The sequence below is a fragment of the Pongo pygmaeus genome, chromosome 4, assembly GCF_028885625.2.
Source record: "Pongo pygmaeus isolate AG05252 chromosome 4, NHGRI_mPonPyg2-v2.0_pri, whole genome shotgun sequence".
NCBI lineage: Eukaryota > Metazoa > Chordata > Mammalia > Primates > Hominidae > Pongo > Pongo pygmaeus.
Genome location: NC_072377.2, coordinates 151,047,710 through 151,066,644, shown reverse-complemented (window position 1 = coordinate 151,066,644; position 18,935 = coordinate 151,047,710). Strand labels below are relative to the sequence as shown.

Below are 18,935 nucleotides of genomic sequence, written 5' to 3'. Positions count from 1 at the left end.
TTAAAATGTAAATGTATACTATACACATGTATTCACACACATATACTCACTAGCATGCAAGCATAATCACATCACTTTACACATGGAAATGATTTTTTTATATTTAACTTAAAAACACACATCAAAAATAAAATTAAATGTTATGAATATGAGAATGAAGTTGTTTACACTTATTACACAAATTAAGATATAAAGTGATCTGACCTTATTTGTTTTTGTGAACCAAAGAAGCTAATACTACAGGCAATTGGGAAAATTAAGTGTTGGCCAAATATGACAACTGCATTTATACTGCTCATTAAAAAGAAAAATATAAAAATATCCACTTACTTGGGCAAAAAATAAATAAAAGGATAAACAACAACATTCACTACCATGCCAACTTACAGACAAAACAAACTAAGATGGTTTTAAAAATTACCGGTCTTGGTGGTAGCGACTGTCTTTACATACGGGCAGCTGACTATTTGCATCATTGCTACACCTGTAAAATGGATAAGCAAGCATACGTTGGAAAGCTGCCATTGTATGTCGGCTACCACTGGGATTCAGGGAAATAATTTACCACTACAATTTAGAATGCTATTTCCAAATGAAAAAGACCAAGAATGGAGTAAAATTTCTTTCTGTTTGACATTTTGTGGGAAGTGCTGCCAAATCCAATGACACTAATTCTAAATGATACCATCAATTACCTTTTTATCAAACCAGCTCTGAACATATTGAAGGAGTCTTAAGAGTTTAAATTCAACAAAAGAAAGCCCCTTCATTACACATACATAACAAATTCTCATGTGGGACATTTTCCCACAGGACATCAAACCCATGCTGCTGTTGCTTAGATATCAGTAAAAGGCAGATGCAGCATGACACTGACAAGACACTTTCTCTATGCTGCTGCTAAGTTGAAACTACATGCAGGAGCTGAGGCATGGAGTACAACCATGCAGAAGTAGAAAAGGAATAAGCTAGGGGTGGTGAGGAGAGGAAGAAAGTAAGATATGAGATGAATCCAAATATTCCACTGCAAATAATACTTTAAATAAAAGAAAGGCAAAGATGAAGAGGAAGGTAGCATTTCACTAATGCCAAAATATCCATGTTTAGTGCCTGCTCTATGGAACCCCATGGGCTTGGAACACTGTGGAAGCAGGCTAAAACATTAAGAAACATACAGCCCCTTTAATACCACTAATGACTATTTGGGCTGATGGCTGCAGAAACTTCTATCATTTAAGCTGACTAAAGAAGTAGTACTTGTATTAAAGAATGAAAATTATGTACAGTTCTTAGAAGAATGAAGACTCATCATGATGCATCACGATGGTGATTTTTAAAAAGGGAATGAAAAGAAAAGCTGGAAAACTAAGACTGATTAACTGAGAAAATTAAAAACTTTTAAAGGAAAAGGCCAAAGTCTGAAGAAAAGTATAGGGGCAATAACTTTTACTTTTTTATTTTTTTCAGCTGAAAAAACTAAGCTTAGTTGGTACCCTATAAAAATTAAAAATAGTAACAATAAACTATTTTCCCCACTAAAGGACAGGAAAAAAATTTCTCCTACCTCTGAGACTAAAAGTAAAATTAAACTCCTGGGTTTGTATACAATTTAACTGTGTTCACACACGCAAACAAAAATAGTGTCAATTATTGAAAAGTACCTTTATTTCTTAATTACTATTTTATATAAAGAATATTTAAAGTAAACTTTCTATTAACTTTTAAACTAAAATAAAAACATTGGATCATGAAAGCATGCTGAATAAAGTTATATGTATAATTTTATTTTCCCTAATGTCGAAACAAAGCAATGGAAAAATTCATTTGGTTAAGGAAGTTACAGCATGGATTAAGTTTAATTAGTATAAATACTGCCATCTGCAGGAGCACTGAGCCTACTAAACTCAGCACAGGAAATTCAATTCTTATGAATATATGAACTTTACTCCCAAAGACTCTTCTCCAAAACCATCTTCCAACAAATACTTTTAACTATACAACTTATGCAGAAGAAAATCAAATCTTTTCATACATAAGCTTAACCACCATTATTAAAAATCAGTTGGACTAGCAGAACTCTTCTATTTGACTATCAACATACAGACCATATAGAAAGGTCCTGTGTTTCTTCTCATGCTAAAAAGATACACTGAAGTTTCTCTCAAAGTGATTACATGCAGATTGTGAGTACTCACAAAATAAAAATCTAAATTTTTAACCTTTTTTTTTTAGAGGGAGCATTTGTTCAATTTTCCTACAACTCTGTCCTCAAATTATTATCTAAGAAATAAGAAAATTCCACTCAGCATTTTGGATGATTCCAATGTCACAGACAGTTAAGTTTCTTAAAATTCCAGATAAGATTTTATAGTTTTAGAAGTAGAACTCCTATAATCCTAGACTCATTTATCCAAACTCCACCCCCTACTCTTGTATTTTACCTAATTCTTCCACTTCTTCCCTTCATCTTGTTTGACCATCCGTTCCTCAATCATCCTCAGGAGACCCATACAATACTATTTCAAAGAGAAATTAAGCCTCTAAGACAAATTACATACAAATCCTTCCCATTCACCTTATTGCTGAATTGAATTAAAAGGCAAAAACCAGGAGACACAGATCTCATTGTTTGTAAAACCAAAGATTTGGGGAAGAAAAAAACAAGTCTTCTTTGTCCTTATTTTTTACTGAACACCTTGTAGGACTGAGTTAAAAGGGAAAATGAGAAAAGTGAACAAATATCAATACCAAAAAGTCTTAATAAACAAACTAATATTTGATACTAATACATCTTTTTTTTTTTTTTTGAGACAGAGTTTCGCTCTTGTTGCCCAGGCTGGAGTGCAATGGCACAATCTCGGCTCACCGCAACCTCCACCTCCCAGGTTCAAGCAATTCTCCCGCCTCAGCCTCCCGAGTAGATGGGCATACACCACCACACCCAGCTAATTTTGTATTTTTAGTAGAGATGGGGTTTCTCCATGTTGAGGCTAATCTCGAACTCCTGACCTCAGCTGATCCACCCACCTCAGCCTCCCAAAGTGCTGAGATTACAGGCGTAAGCCACCATGCCCAGCCTAATATATCACTTTGTATGACACTCACTCTCTCCAAAGAAATCTTAGACTATCCAATTCGAGTTCTCTTCCAATTGACCCCCAAAATGTCACTAATGGCTGCTGTTTATTGAATGCCTTCTACTGCCAAACTTCACAGGTACTGCTTCATTTGGTGACTCAAATGGTCACCACCACCTGTCCAAATTTTTTTAATGATGGAGCAAGGATACGCTTGCTCCATATGACATCAAAATATGTCATCATATTTTGGGGGAAAATATGACATCAAAATGAAGCTAGAGCCAGAGGGATTTAATTGTGAGACACTTCTACTTTCTATAGAAATAAATTTTGCTATTGTGTACCTTTTATCCATTAGTCCTAATAAGAACCTCTAAAGAAAAGCAAAAGTTGTTCAAATGACAGCCTTTCAAAATACTTCAACAACATTATCATGCCACCTCTCAATCTTCCCTCTACAAAATGAGCAACCTCAACTCCTTCAGATCACTCAGAATCCACGATCTGGTCTTAATATAGTCCTTAACCCTAAAGCAGACCAAAATTAGGTTGTGACAAATATCAGGCTATTCTCCATCTATCATTTAGTTTTCCCAGAAAAATTACACATAGAGAAAAGTATCCAGCTGCTTGTCTTAAATTTAATCTAGAAAAGGGATAATCCCTAATAGCAGGGAAAACATCTTTTGTTTTCTTTTTAAATGATTTGAATTTCTTAAACACCACATAATGGGCATTTAATTATCTAACACTACACCAACAATGTATAGAAGGTTTTCCAAATCAAAAAAAACCTGAAATTTTTGGTTTCTTTCTTGACAAGGTATATCTGAAGGTGTCCTTTTCAGAGTGGTCACAAAGAAAAAGACAACCAGTCCAATAGTGATAATTAAGATGTGGCAAATCTAAGAAATAGCTGTATCACAACTGTATTCTTACACAGAAACGAGTATAAAAAAGTAGCAATAAGTAGATGGAATGTGAACTTGAGAGACAAGAGGCCTAAGTTCTATTCATCTTTGCTACAAACTAGCCCTGTGAACCTGACCTCTCTAAGGTACCAATACTCTCAACTATAACACAAGGAGAATGAACCATGGATCAAGGATTAAATGTGTTTGACAAAAACTGATGCATTCAAATTTGGAATGCCCAACACTATCATTTTTAAACCCTATGGTAAGAATTCCACTCCACAATATTTCTTAATTCTTTCTCTAGTTTTAATGACTTCTCTTAAGACAATATAACACATTAATTCACCATAACAATTTAAACTTTTAAATGATGCACATTATGCTTTACTTCATAATTGTTACAAGGGAACCTTCTAGTTCCTGTTTTATATGAATTGTTTTATAGTTAAATCACTCACATTTTCTTCCCAGTATTAACATAGTTATTAAAAGTTTACTATCTGGATGTGGAGGGCACAGGCTCAAATCTCAACATCATCACTTATTAGCTATGTGACCTTGGGCAAGTAATTTAACCTGTCTGTGTACCTATCTCATAACATGGGTTGTAAAAATTAAAGGAGTTAATGCATGTAACATGCTTACAACAGTGCACTGTATATAAATCATCCAACTTGTGTTAGCTATTGTGACGTGATTTCTCAACTTCATAAACTCAACCCTTCAAAAATATTGCATTTAGAACATTATTTACATGAAAAGATAATCATTTTTAACTTGTTGAGGGCATTATCCAAAATAAGTGTAGCTTTAAATGTGGCTCTAATTTTAGGACATGTAAACAACAACAAAAAAAGGACATTTACCAAAACTTAAGAGAAAATATTGCAGTTAGCCATGAATCTTTCAAAAACGTTTCAAACAGGTGAGATTCAAGGCAAATTTCAAACGCAACAGACACATGAGAACAAACTAACTGACAATATGAAAACATAGCTGGAAAGACCATTATAATCTGTTGGTTTACCTGGAAGTGGAATTGGCATGCCAGGAAGGGGAACACGAAACGGAGGTACCATTACTGGTGGAAAAGCAGGTATTGCTGTTGTTGGCTGAGGTACTGAATGAGGAACAGCAGGAGGTAACGTCTGAGGGTGCGGCTGGGGAACGGTTTGCACAGGTGTGGCTGTAGGAGCAGGAGTTGAAACACTAACTGTAGGCGTGGCAACTGAAACAGCAGAACTTGGGGTCTGATCTTGTGTTGTGGGTGCTGATAAAAGATAAAACAAAAACATGTATCACTCCTTCATAAATCATTTTACTATATTCATTCATCATTCACACATTCAGTAATTTAAGTATTTAAGGGACCATTCTATGCACTGCAAGAAATTTGTCAAAAGGTCTCATCTTCAAGGTTGAAAATAGTTAAATGAAATACAAAAATGAATACAAAGTAAAATGGGATAAACATATAGGAGTAAAAATCAAGACCCAAAGAACATTTCTAACTGTGAGACGGTATAGAAAAGTTTATATTGGGATGCTGCGCCTTGAAAAATTAAGATTTCAACAAGGAAAACAGCAGGAAGGGGGTAGAAGAAAAAAATAAACCAGTGAGAAAAGTATGAATAAGGCAAAGAGTAAGGAACAAAAAGGAATTGTTTAGAAAACTGAAGGCAAGCAGTTAATGACTGAAACAGTAGGCATACCAACAAAACGAGTGAGTTGTGTGGCTGGAAAGGTAGGCCAGAAGCAGAAATTAGAAAGCCTTGAACAAAAGGCTAAGGAGTATGCCCTTAAATGGACAGGAAAAGGGCAGAACTTAGGTAAATATAGAGAAAATGATCTAGTAGAATACAAGACAAAATACATTAATGGTAGTTACCCTCTGTGTATGCCTCTTTCACATTTTACTATTAATATGTATGTTTTGTTAGACTGAACTTTTTATAAGAATGCATTCACATTATTTGTGTGACTTCATGAAGGTAAATGGGGTATATAGTAAACTAAAGGTTCCTGTATGGAAGAGTAATAAACAGGTTTCATTTGATGAATTAACCTCACAGATGCATAGGAAGAAAAGAACAGAGAAAAAGATAAGCAAATAACTAATGACTAACTGGATATGAATGAATGGAATAAAAAATACTCAGGTTTCTCTCATTATTTTAAAAAAATGAAATTTTTTTAAACTGAGGTTTCCATTGTGAGAGACCAGGAAAATGTGAAATTCAGGATCATTTGGGTTCCGCTAACACATTATTTTTAAATATCGAAAATAAAACATCCCATCCCTAGCAATTGCATTTAAAATCAAACTAAAAACTAAAATCCTTATTTCATACTTTTCAGTTTCAATTCTCACGTTACAAAACGATTTTGTTATTTATTCATAACCCATCTAGTTCCAAAATAAAATTCATTTTGGTAATTCATTGGTAACAAATACTTCATCTTTTTTAGATGTAAAGAAAAAAATGTCTACCTGTATTGGACTAAGAATGAATTTGTCAAATGAAATAAAATGAAAACAGTGCTTTCCCAATCTTTATGCCAATTTTGTTCTAAACAAAAGCACACTATTTAATACAAATCACCCAATAATCCAACTGACAACAAAATCTGTCAGTATCTTTTTCTAGCTTCTAATAATGAAAAACTCACTTAGGCTGGGAAGATGTGAGCAATTTCATACTTGTTAATGAGGGACTCACCTTGGCTAAATAGACAGCAGGGCCAAACAAGTATCTTCAGGGGCCCAGGAATGAATTGTTGGTCTAGCATAGACCTAGCCTTAGGGTACAGTATCATATTAATATAATTTTATAACAGTGTGAAAAATACAAAGTACATGCAACATTTGCCCAGTCCCATACATATACCATTTAGCATTTGTAATCTACTATAATGGCTGAAAATGTATCTGGTTATTGTTCCCAACTTCCCTGAGAAGTAGGATTTCTTCATCATTTTTCACAAACTTGCACAAAATGAGTCTATGCTCAGCTGGGATTAAAATATATTCTTAATTTTTAGTCCCATTTACCCCACAGATCTATACTGTAGTTCAGAAAATTAAAATTTAAATATTATTATAGTATTCAGATAATTGCTAAAATTGTGATCCAAAGTACTATAGTCAGGAAAATAAATAAGGGCATCAAATTTCAAGTGGAAAAGAACACCAATGGAGATGACAAAAAATATTTACAACCCATTCCTCTTACTTTCCAGCACAGCATTTTCTGAATTTGATTAGTAGCCATGAGTCATGACAGGAAAAGAACAAAAGCAATAAAATAATGGGAAACTGGGAGAATGGTATCTAAGACTTCAGCGGGTAAATTCCTACTAACTTCATTTGCTTAAAGTAGCTAGTGAAGCACTAGGCCTCAAAATATACTAACCCAGCCTCAGATCTTAACTAAAAAAGACAAGTGACTATATATAATAGATGGAGAAATATTAAGACTGCAGTATGACAACACTTTATGATCCTAAATCAAGTAAAATAAAAACACACATTGGAATACGTAGACAACATCAAAACTGATGTTTAAAAGCAGTAAAAAGAATATGATCTTGCTATTTTATAGTTCTGGGAATAAAGTCCTCCCAATCACTGAAGAGTAAAGCAAAACTGACAAACAGGACACAAGACAGCTATGAGCTTACTGACACACTACTCTGAAAACAGAAATGGACTATATATAGCATGGTTAAATTATCTAGCTAATCAACTTTCTTAAAACAAAATGAAGCACTACTATTTCTCCTTTCTAAGAACGCAGGAAAGAAAATGTAAGCAACACAGAGCCTCCACATAAAACTACATTGCTTTTATTAATCCCCTTCTACCATTACTGCCACAGGTCTCCCATAAAAACTGGTAGTCTCCTGCCTTGCCACAGAGGTTTGGGAAACACTAAGCCTATAAAAAGGTAACAACCCTTAACAAACTAGCTAGTATGACTGTTATACTTTCATATCAAAATTCACCTTAGCTACAAAAGCAAACAGATTTGTAAAACACTATTCACATTTTCCTGTTCAGTACCTTCCCCCTCCTACAAAATGTCTAAAAACCATTAAGAAGATCTTTAAAGGCTATCCCCATATTATATGTACCTTACTTGACTGCTTCAGTTGCTTTTTATCAATAAAATAAATTCAAATTTGAAGCCAATGTGAATTAATTTCTCTCTTATACATATTTCCTACACACTAATAATTCCCAAGTCCCTGAAGTAATCACAAAAAACCCCCACATTTTTTCTTTATTCTTATCAATTATCCTGGTAGTAAAATAATACAAATTATAATCACACTGTAGAGACAGCTGTGTATCTTCAGACAAGTGCCATAACAAATAATCAAATAAAAAAATCATTATTTAAGTACTTTCAGGCTTAGTCTCAACCTGCAGAGTAAGGAGCAACATCCATATATTAATACAAAAAAAAGAAAAAAGACAAAAAGAAAGAAACCCCCAAAAAGAAAGCAATATTGTCACATTAATGACAATCTTTTAAGCAAATTAACAGCTGCGTCCCTCTCTTAATCTCTGAAATATGCTATTAATCGACTCTCACCTTTTCAGAAAAGATCTACTCTTCGGGCCTCTGTGAGTTTACACCTGAAAATTCTCCTGCCTTTCTGACTGCTCCCTTCTATGGCAACTCCTCAATTCACCTACTCGCATCCCAGCCTAGAAACTATTCTAAAAGAGATTACTGAGAAGCTCCTAATAAACCTCCCTTATTTCATCACCACCCAAAAAACCAACACCAAAAAAAAAATCTTCCAAAATACTGCATTCATACAGGCCCCCAGTGCCTGTCTCACCTATTTGCCTAGTTCTTAAGACCCTTCAAAAAAACACCCTCTCACCTCAGAAGCTTCCTAAAAACCCATAAACTACATTTATCATTTTCCTGACCTTTATTCATGTTGCTTCTCCTACCTGAAAATCCTTTCCTTACCTGTGAACCTACTTAAACCCTATTCCGTTTCCTTCATGATAAATACCCATGTAGTCCACCCACTCATTTCTCCACTTCTCAAATTCTTACATCTTTCTCACTGTATAGTTTTGCACACCAATATCTAATTGTTTAACATGTGTTATTCTTGCCTCCTCGATTAGGAATACTGGAAACTGTAAGGTAGGGACCAAGACTTACACTTATTTTGCAAACCCACAATGCCTGGCATTACTGTTGGCCAAGTGGAACAGCTAACTTTGCACTTTCTCAATTTAGCTTCATGAACTGCAACTGGGCAAATAATTCCTCCTATTAATATAAATTCCTGTTTTTCTCTAACCCAAAAGTTTTAGAGTCAAAAATGTATTTTAAATAATTCTGGTATTAAAGGATAATACCAGAAACACTGGGATCAATATGAAATGTAGTCCCCTACTTGTTCATGTCTCTAGCCCCTATATAAAAACACATGCTGAGTGGTACTCACTTGATACTGTCTGCGCAACTGAAGTAGCAGTTGTTGTGGTAGAAGTGGTAGAGGAAGGGGTGGATGATGATGTTGAAGTGGATACTGCAGGTGCTGGGCTACTGGTCGTAGGGGTGGAAGCTCCAACTGCTTGTGCTTGCACTTGTGCCTGGACCTGGGCCTGGACCTGAGCCTGGGCCTGGGCCTGAGCTTGTGCCTGAGCCTGAGCCTGGGCCTGGGCTTGGGCTTGGGCTTGGGCCTGGGCCTGCGCCTGGGCCTGGGCCTGAGCCTGAGCCTGAGCCTGGGCCTGAGCTTGTGCCTGGGCCTGAGCCTGCGCCTGGGCCTGCGCCTGGGCCTGAGCCTGAACCTGTGCCTGGGCTGCAAGCATAGGTGTCAGTTCTGATTGCTGAATAACCTTAACTCCATCTGGCTTGGTCCATGCAGATTCACGTGTCCGAGCATTATAATAATAAACCTGCAGCAGAAGCAAAAATCAATGGTATCATAAAATCTGTCAATTATTATTAAAAACAAGAATGGAACCATATTTTATCTTTAAAGCTATTTAAAAATAACGTAGGACCAGGAGTGGTGGCTCATGCCTGTAATCCCAGCACTTTGGGAGGCAAAGGCAGGTGGATCACTGGAGGTCACGAGTTCGAGACCAGCCTGGCCAACATGGTGAAACTCTATTAAAAATATAAAAAAAATTAGCCAGGTGTGGTGGCGGGCACCTGTAATCCCAGCTACTTGGGAGGCTGAGGCAAAAGAATCACTTGAACCCAGGAAGTGGAGGCTGCAGTGCGCCGAGATCGTACCACTGCACCCCAGCCTGGGCGACAGAGGAAGACTCCATCTCAAAAATAAAAAATAGCTGGGCGCGGTGGCTCACACCTGTAATCCCAGCACTTTGGGAGGCTGACGCGAGCAGATCACCTGAGGTCAGGAGTTTGAGACCAACCTGGCCAACATGGTAAAATCCCGTCTCTACTAAAAATACAAAAATCTAGCTAGACGTGATGGCGGGCACCTGTAATCCCAGTTACTCAGGAGGCTGAGGAAGGAGAATCACTTGAACCTGGGAGGCAGAGGTTGCAGTGAACCAAAGATCGCACCACTGCACTCCAGGCTGGGTGACAGTGCAAGACTCCATCTCAAAAATAAAAAAATAAAAAATAAAATGACTTAGGGCCAGGCACAGTGGCTCACGCCTGTAATCCCAGCACTGTGGGAGGCCAAGGCGGGTGGGATTACCTGAGGTCAAGAGTTCGAGACCAGCCTGTCTCTATTAAAAATATAAAAATTAGCCGGGCATGATGGCAGGTGCCTGTAACTCCAGCTACTCAGGAGGCTGAGGCAGGAGAATTGCTTGAACCCAGGAGGCAGAGGTTGCAGTGAACTAACATCGTGCTACTGCTCTCTAGCCTGGGCGACAGAGTGAAACTTCCGTCTCAAAAAACAAAAACAAAACAACAACAAAAATAGGTAATTCCACCCCACAGCCCAATTTTCTATAATGAGCACACTGTATTTTTAACACCCACACAAAGGAAAACCCATGTTATATTTTATGCAGAAATTCAACATAACAGACCTGAGACAGCTATCTGTAGAAAGCCCTGCTGACCCTTATCTGGAGTCCGAGAACTTGGATTTCAAGAGGGTTGACATTCCCTTACTGATAAGAATGGCTCGATGTGCCTAAACCAGCTATGCTGAACACCTGCTTTCCTTCTAGGAGCCTGGAATTTGGTATGTGCTAGGCAGATGGTACCAGTGTGACCAGAAGCTTCCAGAATCACAGGTAAATGTATGTTAGCACTCCAGGCAACCCCATATCTGCTGCACAAAAACTGAATCCAGTCAGCTTCTCCTGAAGTCTTACCCCATTCCCTGCTTACCCAAGGCTCATTCTTAATTGACAATATCACTGATCTCAATCTGCCAGAACTCTTTAAGTTTTACTCCTGTCAACAAATGACAACTTAAATATATTTTATAATTTACCTTCCCATCTGGAGTTTTATTTTCAACCCATATCTCCTCCGTAGGAGGTAGTGCTGGAGTACCAGGAGCAGTCACAGGAGGCATTCCTGGTGGAAACATCATACCCGGAGGAGGAGGCATAGAACTCATAGGTGGAGGCATGAAAGGTGGTCTCTGTTAATTCACAAGAACAGTAATGGTCACTTTAATTACTTTTCCTCCAAATTATTACTGAATTCTATTCAAAAGTAAAACACTGTAACAGAAACTAGTTTTATAGTCTATTCAAAACATTCACCTGTCGTAGAAACAAAATGTCCGCAACAAAAATTACCAAACAAACTAGAAAGAAACACATCAAACTACTAATAGTGGTCAACTCTGGGTTATAACACTGTCAGTGAATTCTGCTTTCTCCTTTCTACATGATCTGCTTTTCACACACAAGGCACTGGATTACTTTTTTTAATGAATTGATTTTTATATCCTGTTTTAATACCAGGCACATCACTGTCCCCTCAGCTTCTTGAAGAATCCTTCAAGAAAGTTTTCACTGTGCATAAAAATGAGTTTCAAAATTAAAAATTTGATATTATGACATTATAAAAACATTTTGAGCAGGGATTTAAAAGATTCCCTCTATAATCTCTAAGTAACATTAAAATTCAATTATCAAAAGCAGCTTAATCTGGATAATGGAACTCAAACTATGCTAATAATGTGAAGCTGTACTTTATTTTCCTAAAAATTTCTTTCCCATACTCCAATCTTTGCTGGATTCAGTTGAGTATCTTTCAAGCGTCAGCACACCAGATCTAAGTTATATAAAATATCTATCCCAAATATGTTTCATGAGCCCTTGGCTGAAAATCACTCGGACTTAATATAAAGCCACACAATTATCCAAGACCAAGAAAGGCATGACAACATTAGAAAGTATCTCAGCACAACATTTGATATATTTCAATGACAGGGTTACATTAGTCCATTACATTCTATAATACTCCAAAGTAGGTTTAACTCTTAAAAGTCACAAATTAGAACAAATTCACGTTAAAGATTATACCAGAATAAGTTAAAAAGCTATTTCTTATTCTAACCTTGAAGCAAATATAAAACCATTTAACAGTGTGTTTAAAGGAAGGAGAGGCTATTCGTTATTAGGAAGGCCATAAAATTATTAAGCAAAGCATTAAAACCTGTCTCTTCCATAACCACAACCCTATCTAAACAGAACTAACATCACTTAAATGGCACACCATTGTCTTCTTCTATTTTTAATATAATTCATTCTTCACTGTCTAAGCTAATGGAAGGCAGATGATACCACTATATTTATTTGGTTTCAGAACTATACAGACTAAACTAAGAAAACATAGATACATACTCAAAAAGAATACAATCCCAAAATGAGACATTTGAGAGCTGATACCTTCATGACCTCACTTCAGACAATAAGTCTGGATACACTGGAGAGGGATCTATGCCCCAGGTTAAAATACCATAAATGTTTTTATTTAAAGAAATTCCATAATAAATATTTTTCAAAAAGAGTAAGATAACCCTATTTTCCCCCCCAGGGGAGAAAAAAAATTCAACTATGTGCTTATAAAATGTGTTCGCTGTCACTTTCCAGATTCTATCCTAGGCACCATTTCCGGGGAGAAGACTTACTCAGGAATATATACACATATATTTTTAGACTTGCTGGCAACATATATCATTGAAAATAAATTTTCTCCACTCAAAAATATCTTAAGATTTCAAACTTCATTTCCCATAAAGAAGATGCATTACTAAAGCCAATTCACAGAGCTAAAGGTAGGTAAAAACTATTGAATCCTGGTTTTATACACATACTTCTCTATCACCATCTAAAGTCCTATTCTGAATTTCCATAGTAATTACTGCTACCACTAATTCAGAAGAAACATATTAATATATGGATCTTCTCTTTAGCTCCCATTTTCCCATAAACTGAAACTATTTAAGAATATAAGTTTTTAACTCAAAACCCATATATAAAATTAATGATGCCAACAAAAAAATGGCAACCTCTACATTCTTTACCTGGAGGTGTGGAGGGCCCATAGGTGGAGGTATCCCTCCTGGAGGAGGCATTGGCGGCATATTAGGATCAAAAGGAGGACGTCCAAAGGGTGGTCGTGGTGGTGGAGGAGGGCCTCGCATCATACCAAAAGGTGGAGGAGGTCGCATCAGAGGTGGTGGGCCTCGCATCACTGCATTTGGTGGGGGAGCCGGACCTCGGAACCTCAAGGCCTGCTGTTGGGCCATCCTGCATGGGAAAGCAAGGAATAAATTTTTCTTTCTTAAAATTACAAAAATGTAGCTACTGATCTCTAATTATATCAAATTTAAAAGGTTCTTAAGTCTAAGTGGAGTTGGAAAGTCATCATTTTGCAACTGTCATGATAAAAACTACATCAATGGGCCGGGTGCGGTGGCTCACACCTGTAATCCCAGCACCTTGGGAGGTCAAGGCAGGTGGATCACCTGAGGTCAGGAGTTCGAGACCAACCTCGCCAACATGGTGAAACCCCATCTCTACTAAAAATACAAAAATTAGCCGGGTATGGAGGCGCACACCTGTAATTCCTGCTACTGGGGAGGCTGAGGCAGGAGAATCAATTGAACCCACAAGGCGGAGGTTGCAATGAGCCAAGATCATGCCACTGCACTCCTGCCTGGGCGACAGAGCAAGGCTCCATCTCAAAAAAAAAAAAAAAAAAACTTACATCAATGGATGATCTAGTTTGGATGAATGATCAAGGGATGCCGAGTCTAGGCAAAAATTTAGACAAGAGGGTTATCTGATGGTCTTAAAGTATTTACCCACATGCTGCTTAAAGTCGCAAGAAAGAATGAAAAAAAAAAAACACTACGTAATAAGGAAATTGGGCAATACCTTGATCCAGTGATCTAAACTAATTATCATCTAAGAAGGACAGATAGATAATGTGTGACTGAGAGGGACACAACATCACCTATTCCGACCAAAAATGTATAACCTCAATCTGAAAATGAGGAAAGTATCAGACAAACTCAGAATAAGGAAGGAATGTTCTTTCTTTTCTTTTCTTTTCTTTTTGAGACCAATTCTCACTCTGTTGCCAGGCTGGAGTACAGTGGCACGATCTCGGCTCACTGCAACCTCCGCCTCCCGGGTTCAAGCGATTCTTCTCCCAAGTAGCTGGGACTACAGGCACGCGCCATCATGCCCGGCTAATTTTTTTTTTTTTTTTTTTGTATTTTAGTAGAGATGGGGTTTCACCGTGTTGGCAATGGTCTTGATCTCCTGACCTCATGATCTGCCCTCCTCGGCCTCCCAAAGTGCTGGGATTATAGGCATGAGCCACAGCACCTGGCCAGAAGGAATGTTCTTTCTATTAAAAGGGGGATGTGTATTCTTCAGAAATGTCAATGTTATCCATAAAAGACAAAGAAACGTTGTGGAAATGCTCCAGATTAAAGAAGGTTAAAGAGTCATAACAACACAATTTTTTTTTTTTTAGAGACAGGGTTTCGCCATGTTGGCAAGACTGGTCTCGAACTCCTGACCTCAGGCAATCTGCACACCTCAGCCTCCCAAAGTACTGGGATTACATGCGTGAGCCACCACGCTCGGCCAATAACAACACAATTTTAACTCTAGATTGGATTCTGTACTAACAGGAGGAAATGCCATACAGGACATTACCAGATCAACTGACAACACTGGAATATGCACAACAGATTAAAGTATCATATCATTACAAATTTATGAAGTTGATAATTAGGCTGTAGTTAAGTAAAATAATATCTCTATTCTTAGAAAATACTGAAGTATTGAAGGGTAAAAAGCCATAGGTATACCTTACCCTCACAGTTCAGAATAACAAAGAGGATGCATGTGTGCATGCAAATAGTAAAGCAGAAGAGGTAAAATACTAACATTGAATACACCCTAGCTTTATTTTTGTGACATTTTGTAAGTTTGAAATTACTTCCAAGGTTTTTAAAGGGGGCAGGGGGTAACTCAGCAGATCATTAGTAGTCTCTATCTAAAGGGAAAGCCTTTCCCTGTAGGGCACACTGCCCCACCACCCCTCACTCTCAACACCCTAATGTATTTTCTCCACAACACTTAAGTAAATAAGTAATATCACATGAGATAGTATTATCTATCTCTTCCCCCAAGTACTTCTGTAAAGAGAATTATTAACTCTTAAAAGTGCTTACTGTGAGCCAGGCAGTGCTTGCTCTAAGCTCTTTTCAAATATTAAGTCTTTTAATCATCAAAACAACCCGATGAGATGGATATTATTAATCTCAGTTTATAGATAAAGAACTAAAGCAAAGAAGTCACTTGTCCAAGGCCACACAACTGGTTCAGTATTAAAGCCAGGATTCAAGTGGCCCACAGTGGCTCGTGCCTGTAATCCCAGCACTTTGGTGGCCAAGGCAGGCAGATCATTTGAAGTCAGGAGTTCAACATCAACCTGGCCAACATGGTGAAACCCCATCTCTACTAAAAATACAAAAAAATTAGCCGGGCATGGTGGTGCACGCCTGTCATCTCAGCTACTTGGGACGCTGAGGCAGGAGAATCGCTTGAGCACGGGAGGTGGAGGTTGCAGTGAGCCAAGATCGTGCCACCGCACTCCAGCCTGGGTAACAGAGCAAGACTCTGTCTCAATAACAAATAAATAAAGAAAATAAAGAGAGGATTCAAACACAGGCAAATGCTCCTTCAGAGTAGGAATTGTGTTCACTCTTGTATCCCTAGCACATAGATCTGTACATAGTAGGGCTCAATAAATATTAGTATTAGTATTTGTTGCATGAACCACTGAATACCTAGGTGATACTATACCCAAACTACCTTACAAGTACGGTATGCAGGATCTTAAAAAAATTATTTTTACAATTCCACCCATTTACTGAGTACCTATCATGGTATTCTCAGTAGCTACTATACATCTACATTATACATTAAAAACCTACATTTCTGTCCTCAAGAGAGGAATTAACAATTATATTCTTTATATATTTGAAAATAATCATTCTTATAGTCTCTCCTTACCAGGCTCTTTCAACTTTCTGACATTTTTCAACCCTCTGCTTATAGATTACCCTTTGAACTTTCTCTAAATTTACCACATCATAGTTCAATTCTGACACACACCAAAAAAATCCTAATAAAGAACCAATTTAGGCCAGGAGCAGTGGCTCATGCCTGTAATCTCAGAACTTTGGGAGGCAGAGGTGGGCACATCACTTGAAGCCAGGAGTTCAAGACCAGACTGGCCAACATGGCAAAACCCTGTCTCTATTAAAAATACAAAAATTAGTGTGGTGGTGCACGCCTGTAGCCCCAGCTACTTGAGAGGTTGAGGCATTAGAATCACTCAAACCCAGGAGGCAGAGGTTGCAGTGAGCCGATGTTACACCACCGCATTCCAGCCTGGGCAAGAGAGCGAGACTCAAGTCTCAAAAAAATTAAAAAACTAAAACAAACAAACAAAAAAACTAATTTGCCTTCTGGACTTGTTTACAGTCCTGGTGTAATCCTTGTTACACCAGGACTGTAAACAAGTCCAGAACTACTATACCAAGTATATTTAATCAAATTTGCAAATGATCCTACAATCCAAAGGTTAGAAAATATGAGTTAAAAAGGAATATGGGCCGGACGCCCCCCGGTGGCTCACGCCTGTAATCCTAGCACTTTGGGAGGCCAAGGTGGGTGGATCACCTGAGGTCAGAAGTTCGAGACCATCCTGGCCAACATAATGAAATCCCCTCTCTACTAAAAATACAAAAATTAGCCGGGTGTGGTGGTGCTTGCCAGCAATCCCAGCTACTCAAGAGGCTGAGGCAGGAGAACAACAGGAACCTGAGAGGTGGAGGCTGCAGTGAGCCAAGATCATACTACTGCACTTCAGCCTGGGAGACAGAGCAAGACATTGTCTTAAAAAAAAAAAGGAATATGGATTGCATCAAAATAATCAGAAGGTCTTTTTCAAATTATATGAATCCCCAAAAGACAGAAGCCACTGTTACTGAAAGAATGTCCAACCTTTTAGGGCAAAAAAAAGTTAACCACCAAGGAAAGACACTCTCTTTCAGGCTTGAGTTAATAATGTACCCTACTCTTAGATTTTCTTTCCATCTGCCTCTCCTTTTTTCAAAAAGTCTACAGTACTCATTTCTGTACAATTTCATACTTCCTGGTTACAGCCTAAAGTTAAGCATTTAAGATCCAGAACCATAAAAAAACCCTGTTAGGACTCTGTCTTTTGTTGTCAGGCTAGTTACATAATTTCTGAGCCTTGAGTTTCCTCAGATGTGAATGAGTAAGGAACAGAAAAGGTATCTGATATCTCTGTTCAATGAGATAATCCCGGTGAAACATTTAGGGTGGTAGCTGATACACAGTAAACTACTTCAACTATCATTACTTTCATTCCCCCACAAAACCTAGCAGTGTTTATCTGTAAAAAGCATTTCATTATTAATTTGTTACGGTTTTCAAAAGTCTGCCACTAAAATGGTGACAAAATTCACATAATTTCCTTTTTTGAATAGCCTAAAGTTGCCATTTTCTGATGTTAATTACGCACAGAACATGGGCTGGGCTCTTTATATTACACTGCTTCATCACAACAACCTCACCAGAACCTGCAGTGAGGATTAAATGAGCTAATAAAATACTTGGAATAGTGCTTAGCATGTAAGTGCTATCTAAGTTATTAGCTATCATTACTGTTTCTGTAACATTAGGACAGTAATAGTACTGGTAAGTGTTAAATAATATTAATATTAGTAATGTTAGCTATTATTACTATAATTATTATTATCAGGCCCTGTATAACCTGGCCCACATTAACCTTTCCACAAATTCTAGTCTTTTCCTTTAAATATTTCAAGTTTATTACTTTGAAGCCTCTGCACCTGTTCTCTTTGCCTAGCAGGTTCTTCCCCAGATTTTCACCTAACTAGCTTTCTCACTACTCAGCCTCAAGTTCAAATGTCACCTCAAACTGCTTTCCCACTTCTGGCCTCTACAGGCCCTCTCAGGATCATTATTCCTAATTTGAGTTTTCAATTATGATAAATGCTATGAAGAAATCTCCCATTTACTTCTGTATTATCTTTAGCCACTAGTGTATAGTTCCCTTTAGGATACTGTTGCAACACATTAAAACACATTATTGTTTTAATAATGATAGTAAAGTTCCTATATACCAGCATGGTTATACAGACATTATCCATATTAACTCTTAATCCTCACTACAGCCCAATAAGGTAAGTTTGGCACCATTTTTACAGAGGAAATGATAGCACAGAAAAATAATTTTCTTAAGGCAGCTAGTCAGTGATAACACCAGAATATTCTTATTCTCATTTTATAGATAAGGAAATTTAGATTGCAAGTATTTTAAGTATTGATAGGTAAACAAAGGCTCTAGGGAAAGGATCTATACAAATGACT

The 18,935-nt window shown here is 37.4% G+C and overlaps 1 protein-coding gene across 7 annotated transcripts in view; it reads right to left on the bottom strand.

Annotated features, from left to right (window-relative positions):
• Positions 1 to 18,935, bottom strand: part of TCERG1 (transcription elongation regulator 1) — a 64,200-nt gene that overhangs the window by 42,627 nt on the left and 2,638 nt on the right. For 5 of the 7 annotated variants that reach the window (XR_008502788.2, XM_054489446.1, XM_054489445.2 and 2 more), the window contains exons 2-6: positions 13,511 to 13,736; positions 11,462 to 11,614; positions 9,476 to 9,929; positions 5,025 to 5,267; positions 422 to 484 (exon numbers count right to left, since the gene is read on the bottom strand). Coding sequence is in view for 6 of the 7 variants with exons in the window: in XM_054489446.1 (XP_054345421.1) it covers positions 422 to 484; positions 5,025 to 5,267; positions 9,476 to 9,929; positions 11,462 to 11,614; positions 13,511 to 13,736 (1,139 nt within the window). In the remaining variant the exon portion in view is untranslated. The remainder of the gene's footprint in view (positions 1 to 421; positions 485 to 5,024; positions 5,268 to 9,475; positions 9,930 to 11,461; positions 11,615 to 13,510; positions 13,737 to 18,935) is intronic. The other 2 variants (XM_054489447.2, XM_054489448.2) reach the window with 1 other exon arrangement.